A 27,540-nucleotide genomic window follows, 5' to 3' on the forward strand; every position below is an offset into this window, starting at 1 on the left:
TCAGCAGCCTCCTCTGTGTTTTCACATCGGCCTGATGTGCAGCAGATGGTGTGCTGGATGTCCATCGTCCATCAGTGGGAAACAATGATAAAGTCAACCAGTGCTGATGGAGAAAGCTGTCTGACCCCGACAGTGGTTTCATCTGCCCTGCTGCCTGATACTGATGACAGACAGGTTCTGGAGATTCAACCAGGACTGAGACATGGACATTTATTTATCCCCTCATGTTCCTCTGTGATCAGTAAAGAGCTTTTATCCTCAGATAAACAGTTCAGAGTCTGGAGAGAAAAAAGTTTCTGCCAAATTAGCTTTTGCTTTAGCTAACCATTTCACCTCCATTGCCCCCCTCTGTAGTCAGCCTGGCCCTTCTGGCTTGGCAGCGTGCAGACTGTTTCTGTGGAACACCTCTTTAAAAACACTGGCTGCCTTATTCATTTCAATGGGCTGACTCTGGTTCAGTCCTGTCACAGTGGTACAGCAGAGACGTTGGTTCTGGCTTCAGTAGGCCTTGTGCACTGTTTGCCAACACAACATGTGCGACATGCAGAGCAGCTAGAGGGAAACACAGTCAATGATTTGCCTCTTAGTTCATTGTAATGGATGAATAGAAAGTGAGACCGGAACTCGTGCTTTTGTTCCAAAAGAAAGAAAAGTTCATTTAAAGTCACAGACAAACAACTGAGCTGACTGAAACAGTGTTGTTCATTCCCCATCATGTTCTGTGCTGTATCTGTAATTCAGTCTCAGAATGTCAGAATTTATGTGTCTGTCTATAAACTGTCTGTTTTTGTACAGTGAGACTACCTGTTTAAATAAAGGATTTAATATTAATAATAATGATAATATTTAATAAGGGCTGTGGTGTTGCTACAGCTCTTCACATCACACACATCACACATCACACACGTCACACGTCACACATCACACACAGCGTCACCGCTGTTCTAAACTGAAAAAGTTCCACACCAGACTTCATTAACAGTCGGCCATCATCACTGTCATCACTCTGTTCAGCTGCACTTTTATAGAGACATAATTCGCATGTGACTGTGACAGGCAGAAGGAGAAATAGTTCCTATCAACCCAGGTCTTATTTAGACGAGATCCTGGTGACAGAGGTGTTTCTCCCTACTGTGTCCCTACTGTTGATGATGAAATATACAATTACCACAAATCACTGAGTTCATATCGATCTTTGCAGAATTGATCTCGGATCAGAAACCTCTGGGATCTGAAGTATCAATATCTCAGGATCAACCCAATCACCACCATCTGAACATCAATGTCTCATATTAAAGTGACAGGTCTCTTCCTCTGTACCTGACTGAGTCACACTGAGTTCTTCAGCAGTCCAAGCCTCAGCTCAGTGTTTGGCTTCAGCCTGTGCCATGTGTGCAGGCTGTCCAATGTTGGCACATTTAGTTCACCACAGTCTGAGTTTGATGTGTTGTCAGCTGCTGCTGAATAAGACAAACACTGACTCCAGAGCTGCTCAGTTAATGACGTCCTGCCAGACGCACAACACAAAGACTGAAAATATAAAGTTAGAGTGAAAATACACACACTGCATCATACAACACTGACAGGTTCTGACTGGGGTGTGTTTCCTTTGTCTGTAATAACCGATATTGTTCTATCTGTCACACAGAAAATGTACTGATGAAGATCATATGGAGTTACTGCGGTCCACACAGTTAAACCCACAGTCTGTAACTTCTGCCTCGAGGGGTCAAATCAAAACAACACAACTCCTCCTCTAACCTGAACAACCACAAAGGTCATTTTTTTTCAACCCTCTGATACGACCCATAGGAGTGTCTCCTGAAATAGTGCCCCTATTCAGGCGTACTGGACCTTGGTAATAAACACGTGGACTGTACCGACAGTGGCATATCTACCTATGGTTACTATAATAACGTTCATGTTGCTTAGGTTTAGGAAAAGATTGTGATTTGGGTTAAAATAATTACTTCCTCAACATTAGACGATCTTTATTGTCAAGGTTATAATAACAACAACATTGAACAGTCATGGATATAATAATGTCCTGCTGCACAGACAACCTGCAGGCTCGTTTTTTACAGGAAGACATTCTCAAATAATAACAAAAGACAGTGTTGGATGACGTGTTAAAATTGCATGGGATCATGGGAGTTGTTGTCTTCACCACCATCACCGTCAGCTTCTCCTGGTTTGGATTCAGTGGTTCAGGAGGTTTTTACCTGGAGCTGAATTATCCAGAGGTCTCCTCCTCTCCACAACAAATGGACCAGGGGCCATCTTTAACGGTCCCTTATGATGAATCTTAGCAACGAGTGAGAAGAAGACCGAGAAGAGGAACTTCTCTCAATCAGATCGAGGTGCTTGTAGATGAGGAGATAGATTGTCTGCTGGGAAGTCAGGAGGGAGAGGTAGGCCCATCTTCTGGCAGACTTTTTCGGGTGGTATGAAAGTCTGCCTCCTCATGCATCCAAACATTACCATCATTTACTCTGTGCTCTGTGAATTTGGGAATGGGGTGAAGAGCGATTGTCACCTGCAGGTTATAACAGAGACTAATTGTATAGGGAGCTAGATGTATTGAATACTACTTTTAATAATTCCTTCCAGAACTGTAGGCATTATGGAACTCTGGGAGGCTGTGATATACAAGACCTAAGATAGAATTTGGCAGAATTATATTATTCCCAATAGGGGACATACAGCATACTTTCTCTGTTAGTTCGTTTTTAAAGACCCCAACCTGTGCGTGGGAAGTAGCATTAACATCTTTCAGGTCCCATTTTGTTATAAATGAGGTCGCTGGGACGTCTCCAGCAGCTGGAAGCTGAGCTGTCATTTTTTCTCTGATAACTCCAGATCCAGACATTCATGACAAAAATCTTCATCTGGTTCAAATATAGTTGAAAACCACCAAGGTGTAAAAAGTGTATGTGACAAACACAACACTGACACATGATCTTGGAGGATATGATGTCGTTGACAGGCGACCAATGAAATGTACTGTTACCATGATTACAATCACAGATTTCTCTGGTTTGAGAATTGATGGAAACATTTGTTAGAATGTAAGAACACGACTCAACCACATATAGAACATAGCTCTAGTTGTTTTTACACATTTCAATGTGGAAAGGTTACAGATTATAACTGTAATAATTGTTTTGATCAGTGAAACACCTGTAGTGGTGGCGGTCTCTGCTCTGGTTTGATGCAGTGACAGTGGACGGTCTCTTCACCTCTCGTACCTCCCTGTGTGTCCTCCAGCAAGAAGCTTAGTAAAGGACAGCAGTGTTTTTGATGTGGTATTAGTCTGTCTGGAGCTTTGACACAGAGCCAGAGTGGTCTGCTTTTACTGATTCACTCATCTCTGTGGTGTGGAATAAAGCTGCTGTGATTAGTGACAGTCTACAAAAATAAATATCAAAGTATTACATGATGCACTGATGGAAAAACCAGGATGTTGGTTTTGCTTTTTGTTGTTGTTTTGGCCGTGGGTTAAATTTATCTTGAACCTAGTTTATTATCTCTGTGCCTGAAATTAATATTTTTATGTGTTACATTTCAGGAGTTTGACTGCGATCTGAAGATATGTTATGATGTTATTTAGTGAGCGTTAGAGGAGCTGGGTGAAGAATTTTGTTGGACAGAGTCAGACCAGCTGTGTCCCTGTTTCCTGTCTTTATGCTGAGCTGAAGTGTTTATATATTTACAGACTGGAGGTTGCTATCGTCTCTCATGAAATGTATTGTTATTTGCAGTGGTCACATGGAAATTGTATATTGGTTTGCATGCAGTGACTCCAGTAGGTGTACACAAAACATATTTTATTTTTTTTTTCCATTGGTGAGATGAAACTGACATCATTAAACAATAACTTGACAACACAGGTTTTAAGGTCCTTGGTTTTAACAGTTGTACAGTTAGCTGTTGAACTGAGCTGAAACACAATACTTACATTTAACAGTGTAATCCTCAGGCTCTCTGTCTGTGTTGTTTGCTGCCTGTCATTACTGGCACAAAATGAATCTTGGGATATGTTGGACCATGAAGGATCTACCTGTTGGATCCTTCGTTTTCCAGTGGAAGAAGGACTAAAAGAGTCTATAAAATGGGACAGTCTAGTCGCACCACTGTGATGCAATCGGTCTTCAAATACAGCCTCCAAAAGATGCGGCCCATGAATTGTATCATGACATCATCCAGACCCATCCAGACCTGAACAACAAACAGTGATGGGAAAAGAAAATGAAGGCAACATGTTGGCAAAACTATCTGAAGCAACATTTTGGACCTGCTTCATATAAGAAGCTACAATGATATAACTTTATGTGTGAGCATCTCACAAAGATGAGGGTTCAGCCTCACTGTTATCGATGCTAAAACATGCACAACTAAACACGTTCGATGTGTCTGTGACAGCTAAATGTCCTGACATGTACTGTTAATGTTTATCAAATGTCATTAAAAATGAAGGTGGAGTAAGCAGTTCTGAAGAAAGACTGTTGATATTTGAACTCATCAGCAAAAACAAATACACCCCTCCTTTCAGTGCTCCTTCAGAAACTCCACCACGAGATTCGTGGATGTGCATTTCCAAAGCAACAACACACTGGTGGACTTCAGTGTCTTATACAGCGTGGAAGTGGAAACTGTTTCTCAAAACTAAAGCAAAACAAACTTCACTGCTATGCAGATGACACCCAACTAAACTTGTCGTTCCCACCAGACGACCCCACTGTCTCTGAGCAGATCTAGTCCTGTCTCTCTGACACATCCACATGGATGAAGGAACACCACCTTCAACTACACCTCTCTAAGACTGAACTCTCAGGGTCTAGAGAAACCTGGTGTCATGTTTGATGACCAGCTCTCCCTCTCTGACCATGTTGTGTCCGTCTCCTGGTCGTGTCTCTTTGCTCTGTACATCAGAAAAATCAGGTCTTACCTGACTCAGTACTCCACCCAGCGCTTGGTCCAGACCAGTCTACTACAGTCCACTACAGTCTACTACAGTCCACTACAGTCTACTACAGTCCACTACAGTCCACTACAGCCTACTACAGTCTACTACAGTCCACTACAGTCTACTACAGTCCACTACAGTCCACTACAGCCTACTACAGCCTACTACAGTCTACTACAGTCTACTACAGTCTACTACAGCCTACTACAGTCTACTACAGTCCACTACAGCCTACTACAGTCTACTACAGTCTACTACAGTCTACTACAGTCCACTACAGCCTACTACAGTCTACTACAGTCTACTACAGCCTACTACAGTCTACTACAGTCCACTACAGCCTACTACAGTCTACTACAGTCTACTACAGTCTACTACAGTCCACTACAGTCTACTACAGTCTACTACAGTCTACTATATTCTCCTACAGTGCACAACAGTCTACTACAGTCTACTACAGCCTACCACTACAGTCCAATACAGTCTTCTACAGTCTACTGCAGTCCACTACAGTCCACTACAGTCCACTACAGTCCACTACAGTCTACTACTACAGTCCAGTACAGTCTACTACAGTCTACCACAGTCTACTACTACAGTCTACTACAGCCTAATACAGTCTACCACAGTCTACTACAGTCAATTACTACAAATCCAGTACAGTCCAGTACAGTCTACTACAGTCTACTACTGTCTACCACAGTCCACTACAGTCTACTACAGTCCACTACAGTCAACTACAGTCCAGTACAGTCTACTACAGTCTACTACAGTCTACCACTACAGTCCAGTACAGTCTACTACAGTTTACCACAGTCCACTACAGTCTATTACAGTCTACTACTGTCTACCACAGTCCACTACAGTTTATTACAGTCCACTACAGTCAACCACAGTCTACTACAGTCTACTATTACAATCCAGTACAGTCTACTAAAGTCTACCACAGTATACTACAGTCCACTACAGCCTTTTACAGTCCACCACAGCCTACTACAGTCCACTATAGTCTACTACAGTCTACTACAGTCTACTACAGTTTACTACAGTCTGCTACAGTTTACTACAGTCTGCTACAGTTTACTACAGCCTACTACAGCCTACTACAGTCTACTACAGTCTACTACAGTCTGCTACTATAGTATAGCCTACAAAATTAAAGAATAACATCATGAACATGGTCAACACAGATCTGGACATTATAAGGAACAGAATTTACTGCAGGGCTATTGTTTTTTTTCTGGATATTCAAAAACAACATTTACATTGTAACAATTACATATTCATACTGTAAGAGTTAGATCACATTAGATTGCTAATGTTGCTTAAGACAACCTGTCATTCTGTTGTTTATTTTCATTTCCATTTAGCCTAAAACCAGTTGGACATAATCTTATTTGAATCTTATTTGTTGAGGTGTGACTGAAGGACTTATTCTTGGTCTTGACTAAAACTCAGTATATTTCAACTATTCTAGTAATGACTAAAAAAAGACAAAGAGTTTTATTCAACTGAAAACTGAGTACAAGTAAAACGGATCAGGTTGACTAAACTAACCCTAACATGGATTTCTGATCCAGGACTAAGACTGAGGCTAAAAATAATAGACAAAATTAAAACTTCTGATGAAAACTACTAAATGTATGAAAACTGCTATAAAGCCTTTGGTGTATCCAGAGGAAGTTGTGTGAAGTATGATAAATGTAATTTTTGAAAATGAAAAAATCTGGGGGTGTGGAGTACAGGGTGACACGGGAGTGGACTTTCACTCCTGTCCGATCCCATCCAGTGTTTTGTTCTTTCAGGGTTCTTTCACTCTGACTCCATTGTTGACAATGGCATTCTTTTTTACAGTGTTTCCCACAGGTGGAGAATTTACTTGTGGTGTTGGGTGGTGTGACCCATGTGCATCCAGAGACCCATGAAGTTTAGAGGGGGGAGACTGTAATCCCATTACCGTTGTTCCCTAAACGCCTCACATGCAGACAGTAGACACTAGCTGAGGGTAGCACTGAGAGAAGCCGCTGGTCTCCACTCCATCACTTCAGACAGGTCTGAGGTCAAAACCTATTAAGTTTGAAAAGAGTGAAACAAGGTTCTAATGTCAGATTTACTGTCTCTGCAGGGAGCAGACTGTCTGACGTTTAGTGGCTGAACCACACGTCCTCCATCCACACGCATCATCGGTCAGGTGGTCACCAGAGCAGACAGGAGAGAATAAAAAAGAATAACAACCAGCATTATGTTCAAAATAAAAAATGGTGATTATTCATATTAGAGCTCCACATCTGTATATAAAGACTTACCTGTTGTTATTATGATTCCTGTCCCGTCCCAGTCACATGATGACCAGTGAAACTGAGTCTCGTCACACAGGAATCCTGAACATCGTCAGCCTGTAGGTGGAGTCAGGAAGAAATTAGTTTAGCAGACCTCTGTTGCTGCTCCTCGTCTCTGCTGCAGGATACAGGATACGTTAGCGCCTACTAGCAAATCTCCAAGTGAACCGTTGGCAATCATGTTGCATTGTGGGTAATGTAGGCCACAGGTTTAGACATGAAGAGGCATGTGTGATATTACAAGTTGTTAAAAAAAAACGTCCACCATGGTTCTGCGTAGTTGAATCAGCATGTGGGATATGACAGCCATCAGTTATCAGTCTGTACTTCTAGTTTATTTACTTTGAGGACAGTAGTTATCCTGAACTGTGCTGTCATGTGACACCAGTGGAGTTTTCTCATTCACACCGCTCACTGAGGTTTTTGTAACTGAGTGAATTCACTGGACTTTTATTGTGAAATCAAACACCTCTGCTGTTTGTCTGAAACTGTGAACACTAGTTTAAAGTGGAAATGTGTCTGGAGCAGCAGAGATGGAGGTGAGCATGTGTGTGGTGAGTGTGTGTGTGTGTGTGTGTGTGTGTGTGTGTGTGTGTGTGTGTGAGGCTGCAGCCACTGGTCAGAGAGGTGATTGGCTGATCGCTGCTCTCATGTCCTGGGCTGTGCTGCTCCACAAAGGCTGTTTGTTCAACCAACAATGTTTTATGTATGTGCTTAGTCTTTCATCAGCACACTCAGTATTCAATTTACATACTGTCTACTGATCCGCTGCTGAATGTTAAGCTGTTTATGCTATCTCAGCCACTTTATTCTGACTCTGAGATGTGTATGTGGAGGTGTGTGTGTGTGTATGTGTGTGTGTCAGACAGATTGCTTTGCCCCCTCACCCCCTCCCTCCTGGTTGTGCAGTATTGTGTTCTGGTAATAATGATGGGTTCTGTGCCTCCCAGTCTCTCTCCCAGCAGGACACACACATAAAAGGGTCCTTCTCAGGGCAGCCGTGTATGTGTGTGTGTGTGTGTGTGTGTGTGTGTGTGTGTGCGCTCCTCTTTGTGTGGTTCTAAGAACATCATTTTCGGTGCTGCATTCTGATTGTGCCTCATACTGTGCGCGTGTCCAACCCATCAAGGTTCACATTGGAGCGCTCGCTCTCTGTCTCTGCCTCTATCTCTCTCGCTCGCTCGCTCTCTCCCACCTCGCCCTTTTTCCATCTATCTTTCCGTTCCCTTATTTCTCCTCCCTGTGTGACATTTCTGCTGTCCTCACTCAACTCCTCTGTTCTTCCTCTGTGCACATCAGCTATTGGATTTTACCAGGGAGCCTCTCCTCCTGTCTGCTGCTGCACATGCAAGCAGGTCCTATGGAGGGACGTCCACCTGTCCACACACTGTCATAAAGACAGAGTGGTCTGCTGCGAGACAGGAGACAGGTGGAGACAGTAGACAGACAGTAGATAGGTGGAGACAGATAGGGATGGGTATCGAGAACCAGTTGGAACCAGTTGGATCCATTGACATCATTTGCCTTTATGCTTAACGATTCCCTTATCGATTCCTTCCACTTAGTTCCGTGTGCCTTGCAAAGCAATGATGTCACACTTTCGTGAGAGGCAGTCAGCGCAAATGACAACGAAGTCGTCGAGGAAGTGTGGCTTAATTTCACACAAAATGATGCTAACAGCGCAACGTGCAGTGTCTGTGGCACTAAGATTTCAAGCACGGGTGGAAACACCAGCAACATGCGGAAACATTTGTCGACGCAGCACGGCAGGAAATATCAGGAGTGCCATGGGTTTGACGCTCTACGCCGCCGGTCAACGAGTGCGTCCCAGTCTCAGCAGAGCAGTGAAGGGACGTATTAGTGACGTGTCGGTCACGAACGAGCCGGCTTCTTTTTGTAAATGAACACAAGGCAGACCTCAAGAGGCAGACAGCACCCCCTCCTCGAGGGATTGAACAACCGCACAGAGGTTATTTATCGTGTTCAGTGTTCAGAGACTCATAATAAAGTTTGCGTTGTTGACGCTGAAAACCTGTATGGGCCTACTCTTTTCCACACAGAAAATCCACAGGAATCGATGAGGGAATCGAAAAAGAATCGGATCGATAAGCAGAATCGATCCCATCCCTAGAGACAGGAGACAGAGACAGGTGCAGACAGGTGGACTGAGAGATGAAATGGAGTGTCTGTGTCATGTCTGTGTGTTTGATGACCACAGTGAGGAAGTCTGCTCCACAGTGTTGTCTGACCTGTTTCACACCTTTGACCGGTTCAGACTGGACTCTGGACTGGTTTGGTTTAGGTGGTTAGTTTGGTGGAAAGTTCACACTGACCTGATCTGGACCAGATGACCACAGTTGTTGTTCCTGAGGGTTTGCCCTGTGTTACACCAGCTGATTCTCACTGAGAAGAATATTTATAAAAACAATCAACACAGTTTACGTGCTTCACCACCACATATCAAGATACTGGTTTCTAATCTGACAACAGCTCGTTCACAGGTCCTGTTACTGTGCTCAGTGACGTAAACAATGTCTCAACCCAAACACAATCATGCAACGCTCTAAGATCATACATCACAACACAGTCCAGGTCATCAGAACGTCACTCTCACTGAAGTGAAACAAAACCTGCTCCACGAGTGTTGGAGGACTTGAAGAGAACTGGTCTCTGTGTCAGAGCGTCTTTGTGTGAGTTGGATGTTCTTCTGAAATCATCATTTGGATTTACATCCAGTCACTTCCTGCTCATCATCATCATCACCATCATCATCATCTCCATCTCAGGAATAGTAAAAGTATTAATGTTACTGTCTGTGACACAGAGTTAAGTTCAGTAAATGTTCTCTGGTTTCTGAAGGTTAAACTGAAGATGTGTTCTCACTAACAGCTCCACACACACACTCACTCTGTACATATAATATACATGTATAATATATATAAGCTCCCTTTTTCACACACACAGTGAGGTTTGTTGAAGGGATCCACTGTTGTCTCATGTCTACACTGAATCACAGTGAAGACTGATGTTTCATCTTCATCCTCATCATCATCATCATCAATATCATCATCATCCCGCTAAACTTCAGTTTAATGTGATCAGTAGACTCTGGAGCTGCTTCCTGCTGTTCTCTAATCTGATCCAGAACCACCTGAAACACTTTCAACACTCAGAGGAAGTGAGCTGTTGAAACAGTTAACATGGTCAGAACACTGAGGGTTTACAGCTACAGCTTTAACTGGTTTGCTTTAATTATTGTTTAGACACCTGAATACTGTGGGTCCTCTCTGTTGTTACTCTTGTGAAGGTGAGTTCAGACAGAGCAGAGCAGGTGTGTGTTGTCTTGTGTTATTTGCATGAACATGTTTGTTCACTCTGATGCCAGACTGTACAGATGTGAACTGACTCTTATTTCCCTCCAGTCTCTTTCCTGTTTCATCTCATCTCTTTGTGTTTATCAAGTAGATTCATAAAAAACCTCAGGATAAGGTTCTGCTCAGGTGTCACAATGTTTTAATGTGCACAGGTACATCTTCACCTCAGTGCTTCAAAATCTGTCTGAGTACACCTTTATAAAAAGTAGCAATAGCTACAACAAATAGCTCATATAATAGCTTGAAAGTGCAATGTGTCTCCACGATGAATACTGCCACTTAACTCAGCACAGTTCTCCATGACAGACTCGTGCTGTAAAACTGTACGTGGTTATCTTTGGTTTCAAACAGCCTGTCATGTTTTAAGGTAAGGTTGGACCCAAAGGCAGATGAAACAAGGGAAAAACCAGTGAAAACTCAAACATCCATGTAGGCAAACAGGAAGCCGAAGTAACTCAGGGGAACTTGAACAGAAGCAGAAAGATGAGGAAACACAGGGAACTTGAACAGAAACAGAAGCACAGGGGGCAATAACAGATGAACTGACCCAGACAAAGGGCAGCACAGAGACTAAATAGACACAAGGGAGGCAAGGGTGGTTAAACACAGGTGAAACACATTAAGGCGGGACAGACAATCACCAAGGAGGGAAACAGGACAAAGACAGGAAGTAAAAACATCAAGAGACACAAGGAAAGTAGCAACAAAATAAAACAGGAAATGAGCAAACTCAAAGTGCAACATAAAACAAAACTCAAACAGGAATCGTCCATCATGGCAACCATGACACAGCCTCTAAAAGGAGCAAGACTGAGTCTGATCATTCAGTTACAGGTTGTTTTTGTAGTCAGTCAGAATTTACCACCTGTAACAAGACGCTGTGGTTGGAGGCGTGGCTGCAGGTGGCCTCTCTCACCACCAATCATGACCCCTGAGGCTGAAACATGAAGCATCAACACTGAAGTGTTCAAAACTGCAGTTCCTCTAGTGACCACTAGAGTCTGGCTCCAACAGTGAGTCAGTCCCCACAGACTCCCATGTCAAAATGTCCAACTTTACAGCAGAAATAAACATGTTTACAGCCTGGTACCAAAACTGTTTTGGACTCTAGAGCTAATTTCCTCTGTTTATATAACTCACCTGTTTGCATTTCATTAAGTCCTCTCAGGACTTTGATCTGACCTCTGACTCCTCTAACGTGTCTCTCTCCTTCTCTTTGTCTCCTAGATGTGTTGCCATCCTCAGCACCCATCTTCCCCTTCCCTCCCTCCCCCACTGATTGTGTTGAAGCTCATCGGGGATGCTCGGCTGACCCCCGGTGCGAGGCGCTGTACCGGGGCTTGGAGCTGTGCGCGGCTGACGCAGCAGTGTCCCCGCTGGGGGAACAGGCAGCATCCGAGTGCCTGGAGAGACAGGATGCTCTGCTGGCCAAACACCCGGCTCTGCTGGCCTGCAAGTGTCAGCGCGGCTTTCGCAAGGAGGAGCAGTGCCTGCGCATTTACTGGAGGGTCCGCCTGCTCCCAGGTCAGTCAGGGGTGGGGTGCTGGGTTGGGAGGGGGTGTGTGTTGGTGCATATCTACAGCTAGGTTTCCATCACAATGTATTCAATTCTAAAAACTGAATTATGACAACACCCTTCACCTTCAAACTCCCAGTTTGAAAACAGCTTAACAGTGATGTGCACAGTGTAGTTTAGGTTTAAGTGATTATCCTCATTAAGGCTCATTTTACATTGACAAGTCAAGATCAGAAGATTCTCCATCCATCCATTCATCTTCTATCTCCACTCATCCCTATACAGTGATGTGGGTGGGCCTGGAGACTATCAAAGAATGCACTGAGAATGGTAAGGTACACGCTGGACAGGTAGACATCTTACCACAGCCTTCAAAGCTGCACTAAATTTTAAAAAAATATAGACTGTGTGAAATGTAAAAAGTCCACACAGTAAAAACCACAGGAGCAGTTCAGCAGAAGTTAGAGAGCTTCACTTAAAGACGTCAGTCTAACAAATCTAATGATGTGTTCGTCTCTGTCCTCTCCAACGGTCCACCAGTTCTTCCTGAAGATATACATCTTTAAAAACACCTCAAATATACAGTTTCATTTTGTAGAACTGCTGTTAACGGGAAGGAAACTGTGTCTTTGTAGAGGACCTTTTTCAGCAGTGGATTAATCCACATCTGTTGCTGTTGAGTGTTTGTGGCAGCAGGACAGATATGCAAATGTTGTGTACAGAATAAAAAACATGTGAATTTACTGTATGAATCATCAGGAAGACAAAATGATAGGCTGTAGACATATATGAAGACGTCAGTCCAGGAGGGAGTCAGGCAGAACCCAGGCTTATCATAAACAGCACATAGAAGGAGAGGGAGATGAGGACATCATGAACACAAGGCAGGGACAAAGACCAGGAGCAGGCTCGGACTCCTTGAGGACAAAGGCCCAGATCCCAAACATCTGGAATGAGGCACCGACAGCCAGGGGAGGGAGAGAGGTCCCCAAATGGCTGATGGTCCAGAGAGCCTGAGTGGAAAGAGAGGACCGGGGGAGGAAAGAGAGAGGGAGGGAGAAGAGAGGAGAGGGGGAGGAAAGAGAGAGAGAGAGGAGAGGGGGAGGAAAGAGCTCACAGCCTGGACCCTCATGTGCTGGAGGGAATAAACAAACAGAGGGTCAGAGACATGCAGTGGCTTTTAGTTCACAGTGATCTCATCAGTAGGACCAATCAGACAGTCTGATGTCAACAGGGAGGTTGGTCCAGAGGGAGGGGACTTTTCTATTTCATTAGGAGTTCCTTACAGTCTGACATTGACAGGAAGCCTATGACTGGAAGATAAAACTGGTGTAATGTCAGATTTCCTGGATTTAGTTCAGATTCTAGCTGCAGTATCTGAACCATTTGAAGTCTTCAAGTATCGGCTCATGGCCTGAAAACAAAACAGTCTGGATGATACAGAGGTCTGAGTTAGGGTGTCATCTGCCATGGAAGAGAAAAGACTGAACTTTGTTACGTGGATGAACAGAGGTGATAAGCTTTGATGTGCTGATCAAAGGAGAGGGAGTCCTGGCTGTGACACTCTGTGTTGGGAGCTACTGTTGATCAAACTGGTGTCTTCAGTATGTTGGGCTGAGCCAGTGACCTTTAGGAGCAGGAAGTTATGCTTCACAGTCAAACAGGTCACTAATTTCAAGGTTTGAGAACAGTCATCAGCTCTTACAGAGAGAAGATATATATATATATATATATATATATAGGTCTTATAAGACTGTAACCATGTGAGAGCCAGAGATGATCTACAGTGTGATGATCTATGAAGCTCTCTGGTATCCAGAGCCACACTCAGATCGAGGAAGAGGAGCACAGAGGTGGGATCTGAATCCATCGTAAGAAGCAGAATTTCAGTAGAGTGGTTCTGAAAGGAGGTTGAAAGGGTTCACAAAGATCACTGTTAGATCCTGGATCCCTGGATCAAAGTTTGGTTTCTTAAGCTTCAACCAGATCAATTTTAATTAACAGTGCCAGTAGTCAGTGATGGCAGCACTGAATGTCCTGAAATCTTTGAAGAGTTCAGTTTCTGGTAGAGGGTGGAGGAGGAAGGTAGCAGGTTCAGAAGCCAACACCAGCTGACACAGTTTGTTAAAGCAAAGAGTGTCTGAGATTCAACATGATGCTCGTCTGGTTCGGCAGAAGAAGCCGGAGAGGAGGAACTGTTTATTGAATCTCTTTTTACTGCAGAAGAAGTCAAGGATATCAGGAGCAGCTAAGAGAGTTACAGTGTGTTCATGGTGATGAAGGATCATGTGACCCAGTCAACAGACAGACTCACTGATGTGTTTGAATAGTTTCTGGACAAAAGTGGACTCAGAGGAGTCAGACACACAGTCCCTGTCAGTAGAGACAGTGATTATTTGTTTGAAAATATAAAACTTCCAGCCTCGTCCTTTAAAACTCATGAGGGTCTTTACACTTTGTGTCACATCAGTCAGTCAACTCTGACAGCACACACTGGGGCTGCTATAGCTGCTATAGAAGAAACCAATCAACCAGGCTGATAATCGATCAGGCTGATAATCAATCAGAATGATAATCGACAGGCTGATAATCGACAGGCTGATAATCGATCAGGCTGATAATCAACAGGCTGATAATCGATCAGGCTGATAATCGACAGGCTGATAATCAACCTGGTCCGATCTGACCAGTTAACTTGGGCACCAAATGAAAACCAAGACATTCTGCAGCCGCCACACAGGCGCTGTTGTTGTTGTCAGAATGAACAGAACAGGAACCTCCTCAAGTGTCTTCATATTTTTTACAATAAACATGGAGACACTCAAGGAGGTTCCTGTTCTATTAGGGTTTGGCTTTGCATGATGTAAAGTTTACATCATGCAAAGCTGGTAGTTGTACACAGTTTGAGTGGTGTGTCCTCTAGGTGTCCTCCAGTAACAACCACAGGACTTCAGCAGATAAGTAAATGATTATTTTCTTAATGCAGACGATTGTCTATGAACACATGGTTGAGAAGCAAGCAGCCTATATCTCCATATGAATACACACAGACGTATACGTCTACACCACACACACTCAAAATACACAGAACAACCTTCTAATAACTACTGTAAATTCATAATCCTAATATTAACTATAAATGTGTAATAATCCCAAACAGTCACAAAGACCCACCGTGGACACACACACACACACACACACGCACACACACACACACGCACACACACACACACACACACACACACACACGCACACACACACGCGCGCGCACACACACACGCAAGCACGCACACACGCACACACACACACGCTCGCACACACACGCACGCACACGCACATGCACACACACACGCACATGCACACACGCACACAGACACACGCACACAGACACACGCACGCACACGCACACACGCACACAGACACACGCGCACACACGCACACACACACACACAACACACACACACACACACACACACACACACACACACACACACTCACACACACACAAAGAGCTGGTGTGATGTGAGCTAACAGTAGCCAGCAGACTGCCTCTCCCCTGTGGCCTATTAGTCAGTGGAGCATTAGTGTAATTACACACTCTTCAGTTCCTAACACTGCTAGGCTGCTCTAGCGTGTCATTACCATAAATATATAGCCTGGAATAGGATTTACATACATAAACACTTTACATGCCATTACATTCTTGATTGAGTTTGTACTTTGGAGTGTGTTTAAATAATTTGCAGGAACAAACGACTGGTCCACTCGTCAATCAAAGCTCTGCTAACGGGTTTCACAACAGGACAAAAGCTGCAATTACATGAAAGCATGGTGACTGTGTGTTTACCCTCCTGTCAGTCTCACACTGGTCTTAATTCTGTCCACACTGATGAGACTTCAGTGGCAGAGTGATGTGGGTTATTTACAGTAATACAGCATTTGAATCATTAGATTAATTCCCTAGCCCACCTGAGCAGGTAGAGTGTCTCTGGACTAGTGTCTCATCATTTGACAGAGGACAGAAACACGGCCGTCTTATCTCCACCAGCTTCAGCACAATGTTGCTTCATTTTACCCAAAGTGCTTTGTTCCAGCGTATCAGATGGAGTAACCATGGTTCAGATATTCATGGACTCCAGAGGATAAACCCCTGAACTTTTCATTTAGCACCATGAAGCTGACAGTTTTGGTTTTGAGTAACTTTTACCAATAAATATTAATATAAAGTTATATTTTTTAAAATATTTTGGTTTATAACCTAATTCCTATTCTACTTTGTGTTTGGTGCTAATGAGCAAATGTTAGCATGCTTACATGCTAAACTGAGATGGTGTACACGGTAACCTTTACACCTACACAACTGTTAGCCTGGCTGTAGACTGTAGCTGGATCTACAGTCCTGTCTGAGCAGGATACAGCAAAGCTACAAAGGACACTGCTGCTCTGTGGAGACTGTCTCCATCTAAAGTAAAAGGAAGACGGATTCAGAACATGGAGATACTTCAGGGACCCTCTGCACTGGGGATGCATGGGGGGGGGTCTTTGTTCTCCTAATTAGGTTTTTTGAAGTAATCGTCAGTTGAGTTCAGTGACTGTCAGACAATGAACCACAGACTTAATGAATATATGACACAATCACTGACTGTCACACAGAGCAGGGAGCTGCTCTCACTGTGTTTGATGTATTATCACTAATGTGTGTTCAGCTGATGTGAACACACTCCACCTCAGGTTGACTGTCCGTCATTTTGACTGACAGGGTCGCCAACATAACATCATCATCCACCAGAGTTTAATTCTCATCTTTAATGATAATGATTGACTATTTAGTAACATTTCATTTAAAAAACAACTCACAACATGAAGTCAGACCTTCCTCCTGGTCCACATGAACTTAGCCCCGGTTTTACTTCACATTAGGAGACTTTCATTAGGTTTTGCTTCTTTGCCTCACACAGACGACTTCTCACCTGCTTTGCTGCCACACTGTAGTCAAGCACCACCAGTTCTTTCCCTCCTGCTGCTGTAAGACCACACCCACCAAAAACTGACAAACTCACCATGTGCAATAATTAGCACACACCATCTGTGCAGTATTCCTTATCTGCTGCTATTTTTTTGACGTATTTGAATATCTATTTGTATATACTATATTGCTACACTGTATTACTAATCTATTATTATCTATAACTATCTATGATATCTATTATCTATTATATATATTTTTAATTTGTAAATTTTCAATATTTGATATTGTAATTTTGAATTTCTTTTGTAAACTTCTCCATTGTTGGACTAACAACGGACTTATGTTATCATGACAGACGTCCTTCACATTAAAGAATTCAGTCAATGACAGAAGACACTCAGTTACCTTGACCCCTGTACTGTAGCTGTTGATGTATGTTCTGTATCACTGCCTGTGATTACTTTACTTTCTGAAACCTTCTGAATGTTAACTCTTTGTGCGATGACCAGATCACCTTCTCATCTTAAAGGAAGATGTTGCAGTTTACTGATGTTCAATTCATTTTCAACAGCTGAGTGTTTCCTATTCACTGATCCTGAACATGTTTTTCAGAGACAAGATAACTTTGAGTTCATCAGGTCAGATTTACGGCCTGTTTGAATGTGGCTGACACTCTTTTATGAAACACAAAATTTTAGATTTCATTTAGGCAAAAGACTCTTGATGTACATGAATAAACTGAACTGAATGTTCGAGCACCTGCTTTAACTGAGTCTGTCATATGTTTTAGCTCCAGTTGTTGGTTCAAAACATTTCATCCTTGCTCCTGTCTCAGAAATAGTGCAGAAAGTCAAGTTATAAATCATATCAGATAGTTTTTATGTCGCTGTGTTCAGTCCAATCAATCATAATCTCTTCATTTAGAGGTTTGTATCTCAGGCTCTCCAGAACAGGTCCAGACTTCTTCAGTTTTTGTTTCCTCAGGTAAGATCTATGGTGTGCCACAGGGTTCAATCCTTGGTCCCATTCTTTTAGGTTTAAAGGAGTTTTAGCTGTTTTCCTGTGTACGTGGAAATGATCACTCCTGACAGTGTGTTTGGTGGAGGTCACACAGTGCATTTCAGTTTCCAGTTGTTGTCTTCAGCTCAGTGTCTCAGATGTGTTCCTCCACAGAGACTGTGGGTCACAGTGTAAATGATAACTCAGGTGTGTCTGTTTGTTTTTTTTCCCCAGGAGAGGATGAGCTGGAAATATCTCCTTATGATGACACTCTAATGGATACTCGCATGGCGTCCTTAGTGGCCGGTAAAACACACTGTGACACACACACTGTGACACACACACTGTGACACACACACACACACACACACACACACACACACACACACACACACACACACACAGTCAGTCATGCAGTCTTTGTTATGATTCTGTAATTTGAGTCAGTGTCCATCACTGTCACACATGGAGTGTTTAATGGCAGATTCTATATAGCTCTGTCTTACCAGTCATACAAATACACACCAGGAAAAAACGAATCAATCAAGACAAAATCACTAAACCTTAGACGTGATAATCAATGTATCAATCAATACACTTATAATAACTAGTGACCAGCTGACAGAGAGGATGTTGCTCTTTCTGCATGTCTCAGGACCTGCAGTTACACTCAGGTGCTGGGGGCTGGAGTAGACATCTGCTTCAACATCATTTTGTCTCAGAATTTTTTCAAACACTTCATATTTTTAGAATTTAGCCTGTTTTCTGTGTTGGTGGGCCAGGAGGAGACAGGACAGTGCTATGTGGTCTGGGCTTTATTCGATCCCTGGATACTGTAGCACTGTGGACCTCTGAGCAAGTTTTTGTGCCCCTGACAGTGGGGCCAATGAAATGGGTTGTCAGTCTCTCAGTTGGTCCAACACTTTGTTTCAGAGCTAATATTGACAACTGCTGACCAGATCCCAGTAATGTTTGGTCTGATGTCACGGAACCCAGACCCAGAACTAAAACCCATGTAAATTTAAACAACAGTTACTGAGGCTCAAGTGTGACACAGTGTTCTAATGGTGAATCTACCCTGACTCTTTTTAGTCCAATTCTTTAGTTTATTGTCCTTTATTAGTGCCTGAACACTGACCGGTGTGAGGCCAGATTCTTCTTCTTTTCTAAAAGAAATAACCTTTTGAGCCTTAGCATGTTCAAAAACTTATCAAACACGTGTCAGGCCGGTGAACATTTACATGTTTTATGGGTCTTGCCTGTGGGTATGGCAAAATGACTTGATAGTGCCCTAGTGTGTTTAGTTTCCTTTACCGTTGAAGCTGGTGAGATATTCACCTTTAACTTTTTGGTTCAGCGTATTTTATTTCATGGGAAGATAAAGAAGGATAAGAGGGATAATGGTCATCATTGAAGTGAGAGTGAACAATGGAAACAGATTCAGGTCCATCATCATAGTCACTCTTCAGATACACATTGTCAGGACTGTCAGGGTTTGTAGGGGTTTGAGGGGGAAGGGTGGACCCAAATGCAGCCAACACTTGGGAGACGGTGCACAGAGGTTTAATAAAACAGAGAACAACAGGTAACATGAACAGGTAACAAGAATAGAACCAAGGCAAACCAGACTTGAACAGCTTGAACCATGGAGGAACAGATAACGCGACCAGACGAAGACAAACCCAGAGATAAACAGAAAGACAACAGACGAACCGACAATGACAAAGGGGAGCACAAAGACTATATAGACAAAGGAGGCAAGGGTGATTCCACACAGGTGAAACATATTAGGGCGGGGCAGACAATCACCGCACAGAAACAGGACCAAGACAGGAAGCAAAACACTGAGACACACAAGGAACCTAATTACAAAATAAAACAGGAAGTGAGAAAAGTCCAAACAACACTAACAAAAGTTGTCTGCCATAGCAAACCATGACACACATGATGAGTAAACATCCACAGGTTTCCTCCTGTCTGACCTGATGTGAAGATCTTACCAATAGGAGCTCTGACGTATAACTGATGGTGTTTTGTTAACTCACTTCCTTTTCACCTGCTCAGCATCATCTTACACCCAGCTGGATGGTGAGAACCAGTGCCTGAAGGCAGCTCAGGACTGTGGCCTGTATGAGAAGTGTGGCTCCCTGCGATCGGAGTATGTCCTGGCCTGCACCAAGCGGGTTCCCGGGTCCAACCGGTGCAACCAGCACAAGTGCCACCGGGCCCTGCGGCGCTTCCTGGAGCGGGTCCCTGAGGAGTACAGCCTGGGTGTGCTGTTCTGCCCCTGCACCAACGCCCTGTGTGGAGAGAGGAGGAGGAAGACCATCGTACCCTCCTGCTCCTACCAGGACATGGAGGGACTCCAACCCAACTGCCTCCACCAACAAAGTTTCTGTCGCCGTGACGACCTCTGCAGGTTGGTCACATGTCTGAGGCTGATACGGTCTGTTAATGATAACCTTTAAATTGATTCTGTATTCATTAGTACAGTGTGTGTCTGTGTTAATGTGTGTGAATACAAAAATTATAGTGTTACCCTGCAGCTGACCTCTGATCAGCTATAACAACATGAGGACAGTCTGTTGGTGCAACACATTATATTGATCACTCCCAGAGCCGCTGATAGTCCGAGTCATTAACACATCATTGATCTCCCATCATATGGACAAACAGATCCAGATGTTTGGTATTGAATGACTTTAACCTCAGGTAAACATCAGCACAGGTGAGCAAGACTCAGGTGTTGTTACATCACAGATTCATCAGGTCTCTGTGACACAGAGAATGTAAATATTCAAGTTAATTTTCTAACCTGGTATCTCTGATATCTTCTGCCAGGCTGGAGAGTTTTTACTCAAGACATTACAGAGCAGTTACATAAGTCATTAAATACACAGTTTAACTTCTCTACAGCGAAGTTATTGTAGTCGTCATCATCTCTGCCTCCATTAAAGACAGAGTCCCAATAACCTGAGTGTTGAAGATCAAAGTTCAGCTGAACTGAGCTATAAAACAAAATATTAGATAATGGCACTATTAACAGGTGAAATGTTAATAGTTCAGTTTATTGAAGAGACACGTTTTCACATCAGCTGCTGCAGAGTGAGACTCATCAGTGGAGACTATTATCTGTGTTGTTCCCTCAGAGCTCGATTTCTTTGGTAATGGTTTGTTAGTTCATTGTGTTTAAATTCTCATGATGTTTGTCTGTGTGAATGGATTTACAGATCACACATATGTATATAGATAGATAGATAGATAGATAGATAGATAGATAGATAGATAGATAGATAGATAGATAGATAGATAGATAGATAGATACTTTATTTATCCCCTAGGGGAAATTCATGTGTCCATTAGCTCATTGTTGATGATAATAACAATAATAACAATAATGATAATAATAATAATAATACTAATAATAATAACAGTTGATAAATAAACAATAATAATTAGATTAGTCCACTTCCTTTGGCTGAGGTGTTGTATAGCCTGATGGCAGTGGGAACAAAGGATCTCCTGAACCTCTCTGTTCTGCAGCGCAGTGAGATGAGACATTTGCTGCAGCTGTAGCTGCTTCTCTGTCCTGCCAGAATGTTGTGGAGAGGATGATTGGTATTGTCCAAGATGGCCTCCATCTTACATAGCATGTGTCTCTCCACAACAGTCCTGAGTGAATCCAGACTCCCAGCACAAACCCAGCCTTTTTGACCAGCTTGTCCAGTCTTGTGTTCATGTTTGACATGCTGCTGCCCCAGCTGCCTCCAATATGTTCTTTGTAGGTGAAGTGTAGAGGGTCAAGTGCATGTTCAACCTGTGGACTGAGAAGGTGGAGAAGCAGCCGCATCAGGGTCTTCATGATGTGTGATGTGAGGGCCACCGGTCTGTAGTCATTTATCTCAGCCGGTCATTCTTTTTTAGGTAGACATGATGTTTTCCACAGGACCGGGACCCTCCCTGTTTGTAGGCTTAAGTTAAAGATCCTCTGGAGAGGCTCAGCCAGCTGGGCTACACAGTCCTTTAACAGCCTCGGACACACACCATCCGGACCTGTTGCCTTTCCAGGACGTAGCCTCTTGAGCTCCGCCCTCACCTCCTCCACAGTAAAGGACAGGAGACTTGACCCCAGAGTGGAGGGAGTTGCAGCTGCAGTGTCAGGTTGTGGAGGAGATGCTGTAGGAGAAGCTGCAGCTGAAGCAGTGGGAGAGAGAACAGGTGAGGCTGTGTCAAACCTGTTGTAGAACAGGTTGAACTCATTGGCCTTGTCCACATCACCTGATGTTGCCTGGCTGTTCTTCTCTTTATAGCCAGTGATGGTCCTCATCCCCTTCCACACCTCTCTGGTGTTGTTGTGCTGCAGCTTCCTCTCTACTTTCTTTTTGTAGTCCTCCTTCGCCTGCTTTAATCTCCTCTTCAGCTCATGTTGCACACACCTGAGCTTCTCCCTGTCTCCATCCCTGAAGGCCTCCTTTTTCTGGTTGAGGAGGGTCTTGATGTTACTGGTGATCCAGGGTTTGTTGTTTGGACAGCAGTGTCCAGTCCTCGCTGGTATTACAGTTTCCATACAGAAGTTAATGTAGTCCGTGGTACATTCAACCATTCTATCAAGGTCAGGGTCCTTGCTGTTATCATTTTCCTGTGACTCCAACAGGACATTCCAATCTGTGCACTCAAAACAGTCTTTTAGAGACTCACTGGCCTCTGGGGTCCAGTTCCTGAATGAGCGGGTGGTTGCCGCCTGCCTCAGTACACAGGGCTTGTAGGAAGGCTGAAGCAAAACCAGATTATGATCTGATCTGCCAAGTGGTGGTAGAACTGAAGCAGTGTAGGCCTCCTTGATGTTTGCATACAACCAGTGTCTTATTTTCCCTTGTGGGACAGTCAACATACTGAGTGAAGCCAGTCAGGTTAGAGGTGAGAGTGACATGGTTAAAATCCCCCGATATTGCAATGAATGCATCAGGATGCTCGGTCTGTACTCTGGCAACAGTCTTGACCATGGTGACGATGTGTTAGAACTGCCTCGGTACATAGTTCAGTCTAAGACCAACTGCCAAGAGTTCAATATCCCGACAGTAGATCTTCTCCTTCACTGTGATGTGACCGGGGTTGCACCTTCTATTGTTCACAAGCAGAACCAGTCCTCCACCTTTATTCTTCCCACTTGCTCTGTCTGCTCGAACTATAGTGAAGCCACGTAAATCCACGCAGCGGTCGGGAGTGTTGTTGCTTAACCAGGTCTCCGTGAAACACATGAGACTACACTCACGATATGCTCACTGGTTTGTCACAAGTGCCTCCAGTTCATCACACTTGTTAGCCAGGGAGTTGACATTTCCCATGAGGATTGATGGTGGAAAAGATTTATATCTCCATCTTCTAGCCTTTAGTTTAGCCCCGGCTCTGCATCCACGGAACGGCTTCTTCATCTCAGCTGGTATGTGATGTTCAACTCCATATCTGGTAAACTTTAAAGCCAGGAGTTCCTCCTTTATGTACATTATTTTCTCCATCGTCAGACGAAACAATGATGTAGAATAAAAAACATCATTCGACAAAAAAATATACTAATATATATGAATATATTGCAAAAAACTACAAGCTACGCGAACTTGTTGTCAGCGCATCATACAGTGAACAATAGAAAGGTTTCACCATGTTAAATGCTGGTGTGACCAGGATTATTATTATTATTATTAATCTGTGTTACAATGGTTCAATTTCCATCCTTTAATGTTTCATGTATGAGAGAAATAGAGACACTTCATATAAATTCATATTTATCATAAAGTAGTAGAAACAAAGCAGGGGGTGATGGCCCTCAGACATATAAACACATCCTCCATCCTGTAAGACAAGTTTGACGGAGCAGAGGGTCCAGAGTATGAAGAAGAAAAAACTGATGAAAAGACATAGAAAATGTGTCAACACTTGTACTACACTAAAAACACTCTACATCCACTGAACCTAAATTTACATGAAACACACACATCCTCATTTCCACTGTTTGATGTTGTTTTCTGTGTCGCTGCCAGGTCCAGACTGGCTGACTTCCTTAATAACTGCCAGCCCTCTCCTCTGACAGCCAGTGGCTGTCTGAAAGACTCAGCAGGACTCTGCCTCCGAGCCTACGCTGGACTCATTGGTACGAGACGCAACAACAAAGGGTGGGGTGGGGGGTGGGGGGTTATTGAAAATAGAAGACTGCATTTTATCTGCAGACATTAACTCCAGGAGAGAACATCTGAGTTAGTCTCCAGAATGTTGAACTGTGGATCAAAACAAAATCAGAGAAGTGTAAAACATTAAGCTTATTTATGGTGTTTCTTCAAGGGATAGTTGGGGTTATTTGACGTGGGGTTGTGTGAGGTATTTATGCAGAGCCAGTGTGTTACCTGCAGTAGATTCAGATCAGAGCGCTGCCAGTTAGGAGAGGCAGCAAGAAACACTAGTGATGTGCTGCTGTGGGCGGGGCAACAGAAAAAACCTGATTTAGACACTTTTATCAACACCCACCGAAACAATCCAACATCTGTTTCAATGCTTCATGTATGATAGAAAATAAAAATAAAGTGACGTTTAGCTCTTTCTGATTCACTTAGCTGACATGTAGTTGCGACATAATACAGTGTGCGCTCTAGGTGCGCTTGTGCGTTGGAATACGGTAGTTCAGTGGTTGAGAAAAATGTAGTACCAAAGAAAAGTGTTGTTTTGACACTTTTTCTGTTGCCCCGCCCACAGCAGCACATCACTCTGCTAGTGTTTCTTGCTGCCTCTCCTAACTGGCAGCGCTCTGATCTGAATCTACTGCAGGTAACACACTGGCTCTACATAAATACCTCACACAACCCCACGTCAAATAACCCCAACTATCCCTTTTAATACAGAACAACTAAGCACAAAGAAAAAAGAACAGTAACTGATGCACAAGATTTCAGAGCATGGACAGTTTTAAAGCCCCAAAGAAGAACAACACAGGTTAGAATGACCTTTATGACCTGTCTCCAGTCGGAGAGCAGAGCACAGTGTCTGCTGTGACAGGAAGTTTGTGAGCAGGTAGAGAGACAGGAAGTGTGTGAGCAGGTAGAGAGACAGGAAGTGTGTGAGCAGGTAGAGAGACAGGGATGGTGTGAGCAGGTAGAGAGACAGGAAGTGTGTGAGCAGGTAGAGAGACAGGAAGTGTGACAGCTGACAGCAGATCAGTATAGAGTGTAGAGTCTCTGTGAGCTGAGACAGTGATGGATGACTTCTATATGAGCCTCATAGTTTAATCATCATATTTACAGCTGACAGACACGACTGTAAAAACATCATGGTCACAGCTTTTCATCAGCTTTGCAGGAGTCGACTCTGATCCCAGCGAATCTGATCACTTCTGTTATTGATTATCAGGAGCATGTTGACAGAATCCATATGAGATAAAAGCCTGACAACTACACTGTCACCTGTAGCTCCAGTAAAGTCTTATACTGATGTATAAGGAAACCAGCAGCTGTGCACAACCCTGTCTCTAATTTGCAACAGCAAAGATGTATATTTTTAATAGAGTTTTTTTATGATTATGATGAGGAAATTAGGAAATGTTTATTAAATTAACTTACCTGACAACCTGCAAAATGTGATATGATATGCTGAACATATAAGTAAAGTTTTCACTGTCAACATCCACTGTAACTGAAGCCTCATTAAACCTTTAAAACAAAAAAGTCTCAGAGACAAAACATGTTCATTAACATTTAATAATTAAATCCAACCCCAATATAACCAAAGAGATTTTATTGACTAAAGCAAAAACACAGAACCTGTTTGTGTAATAAAACAATTTCCTACCAAACTGCTCAAAGTGAAAGTCAGTGTAGAGTCCGGCCCATATGTTTATGTCTCACTGTGATAAATAAGTATTGATGAATGATTGTTTGTTTGATGACCTGCAGGAACCATCATGACGCCCAACTACATCAGCAACAGCTCAGCTGATGTGTCGCTGTGGTGCAACTGTGAGGGCAGCGGGAACCAATGGCAGGACTGTCTGAGGCTGCAGCGCATGTTCACCCACAACAACTGTCTGCGTGAGTCTGAATTACAAGCTTGACATACTAGTCTCAGTCTGACGACATTCACATCATTCAGATTCATTTATGTTTCTATTGTCCCTGAAACGGATTTATTGACGTTTTGATCAGATCTCAGGCAGTTTGTTATATTTGTATCTGCAGGATCAGTGGTGTCAGAGTTCCATGTGCAGGCTGTAGAAATCATTTAGTCTCAGTCCAGCAGGAACACACCTGAATATGAAGATCACCTGGTCTTAATTAGAGTTTTACTCAGCTATACTATGACTCATCAGCATGAGGCAGATGAAGCAAGGCCTGCCTGGTGCCTCCTGCTGATTAGTTAGAGTATAGTTGAGTAAAACTCTAGTTAAGACCTTTATCATCTCAGTTTTAGTCATTTTTAAGATTTTTTATTTCAGATTTGAGTCAAAACATGATGACGACTCACAGTTGAAGAAAACATCACTAATCTGAGAAATGACAGCATCACACACCTGAATCCAGACTTGCACAGACTGACCTGCCTTTAGACAGTGCAAAGCTAACTGTGTCCTTCTGCTTCCAGTCTTTATGCTAATCTAGGCTAACCACTCCTGACTCTGTCCTATGACATATGACTATGTCCTTAAAACACAGCTGTGAAGTTGATGTTGATCTACTAAGTCTAACCTCCTCCACAAACCTCTGAACTGATTTTCACAAAGGACACAATCAAAATAAACATTTTTCAGAAAATGCTGACACTTCATTTTTTCTTCATTTCTCTATGAAGAACATTTGTGCAGATCAACACATTCATATTCATATAAAGAATGTTTCTGAGAGCAGAACTTGATCTTCTTCTTAACATCGATTTTTCTAATAAAGAATATCCTAAAAGAACATAAGGACATGATTTCCCATGATGCTCTGCCTGCCGTTCCAGATGGTTTTTATTCCAAAGCAGCAGAGTATTTTGGTGATATTTGGAATATAGAATGAATGGCTGCAATCATATTGTTTTAATAAAGCCTGTTTTAAATAATGCATCTGAAGACTAGAATTAATGTGTCACCAGCAGTGAAGCTCTGAGCTGCAGCTCAAAGGGAATAAATGAGAAATGACTTGGACATGATGAGTGTGTCTGGGTGGCTGCTCCTGCAGTGATGTTCACAGCTTGAACTGAGCTCCACCTTTGTGTCAGCTACATGCTACAGTGTTAGCATTCATAAGAGTCTCAGTATGTGTGTGTGTGTGTGCGTGTGTGTGTGTGTGTGTGTGTGTGTGTGTGTGTGTGTGTGTGTGTGTGTGTGCAGTGGAGGGCTCCAGAGGTGTGAGGAG

At 43.2% G+C, this 27,540-nt stretch overlaps 1 protein-coding gene across 1 annotated transcript in view; it reads left to right on the forward strand.

The window, feature by feature from the left end:
• Positions 1 to 27,540, forward strand: part of LOC130173663 (GDNF family receptor alpha-4-like) — a 57,221-nt gene that overhangs the window by 15,335 nt on the left and 14,346 nt on the right. The window contains exons 2-6 of the mRNA XM_056383101.1: positions 11,907 to 12,203; positions 18,398 to 18,469; positions 20,228 to 20,582; positions 24,202 to 24,311; positions 26,101 to 26,235. Coding sequence (XP_056239076.1) covers positions 11,907 to 12,203; positions 18,398 to 18,469; positions 20,228 to 20,582; positions 24,202 to 24,311; positions 26,101 to 26,235 — 969 coding nt within the window. The remainder of the gene's footprint in view (positions 1 to 11,906; positions 12,204 to 18,397; positions 18,470 to 20,227; positions 20,583 to 24,201; positions 24,312 to 26,100; positions 26,236 to 27,540) is intronic.

The sequence above is a fragment of the Seriola aureovittata genome, chromosome 8, assembly GCF_021018895.1.
Source record: "Seriola aureovittata isolate HTS-2021-v1 ecotype China chromosome 8, ASM2101889v1, whole genome shotgun sequence".
Classification (NCBI taxonomy): Eukaryota; Metazoa; Chordata; class Actinopteri; order Carangiformes; family Carangidae; genus Seriola; species Seriola aureovittata.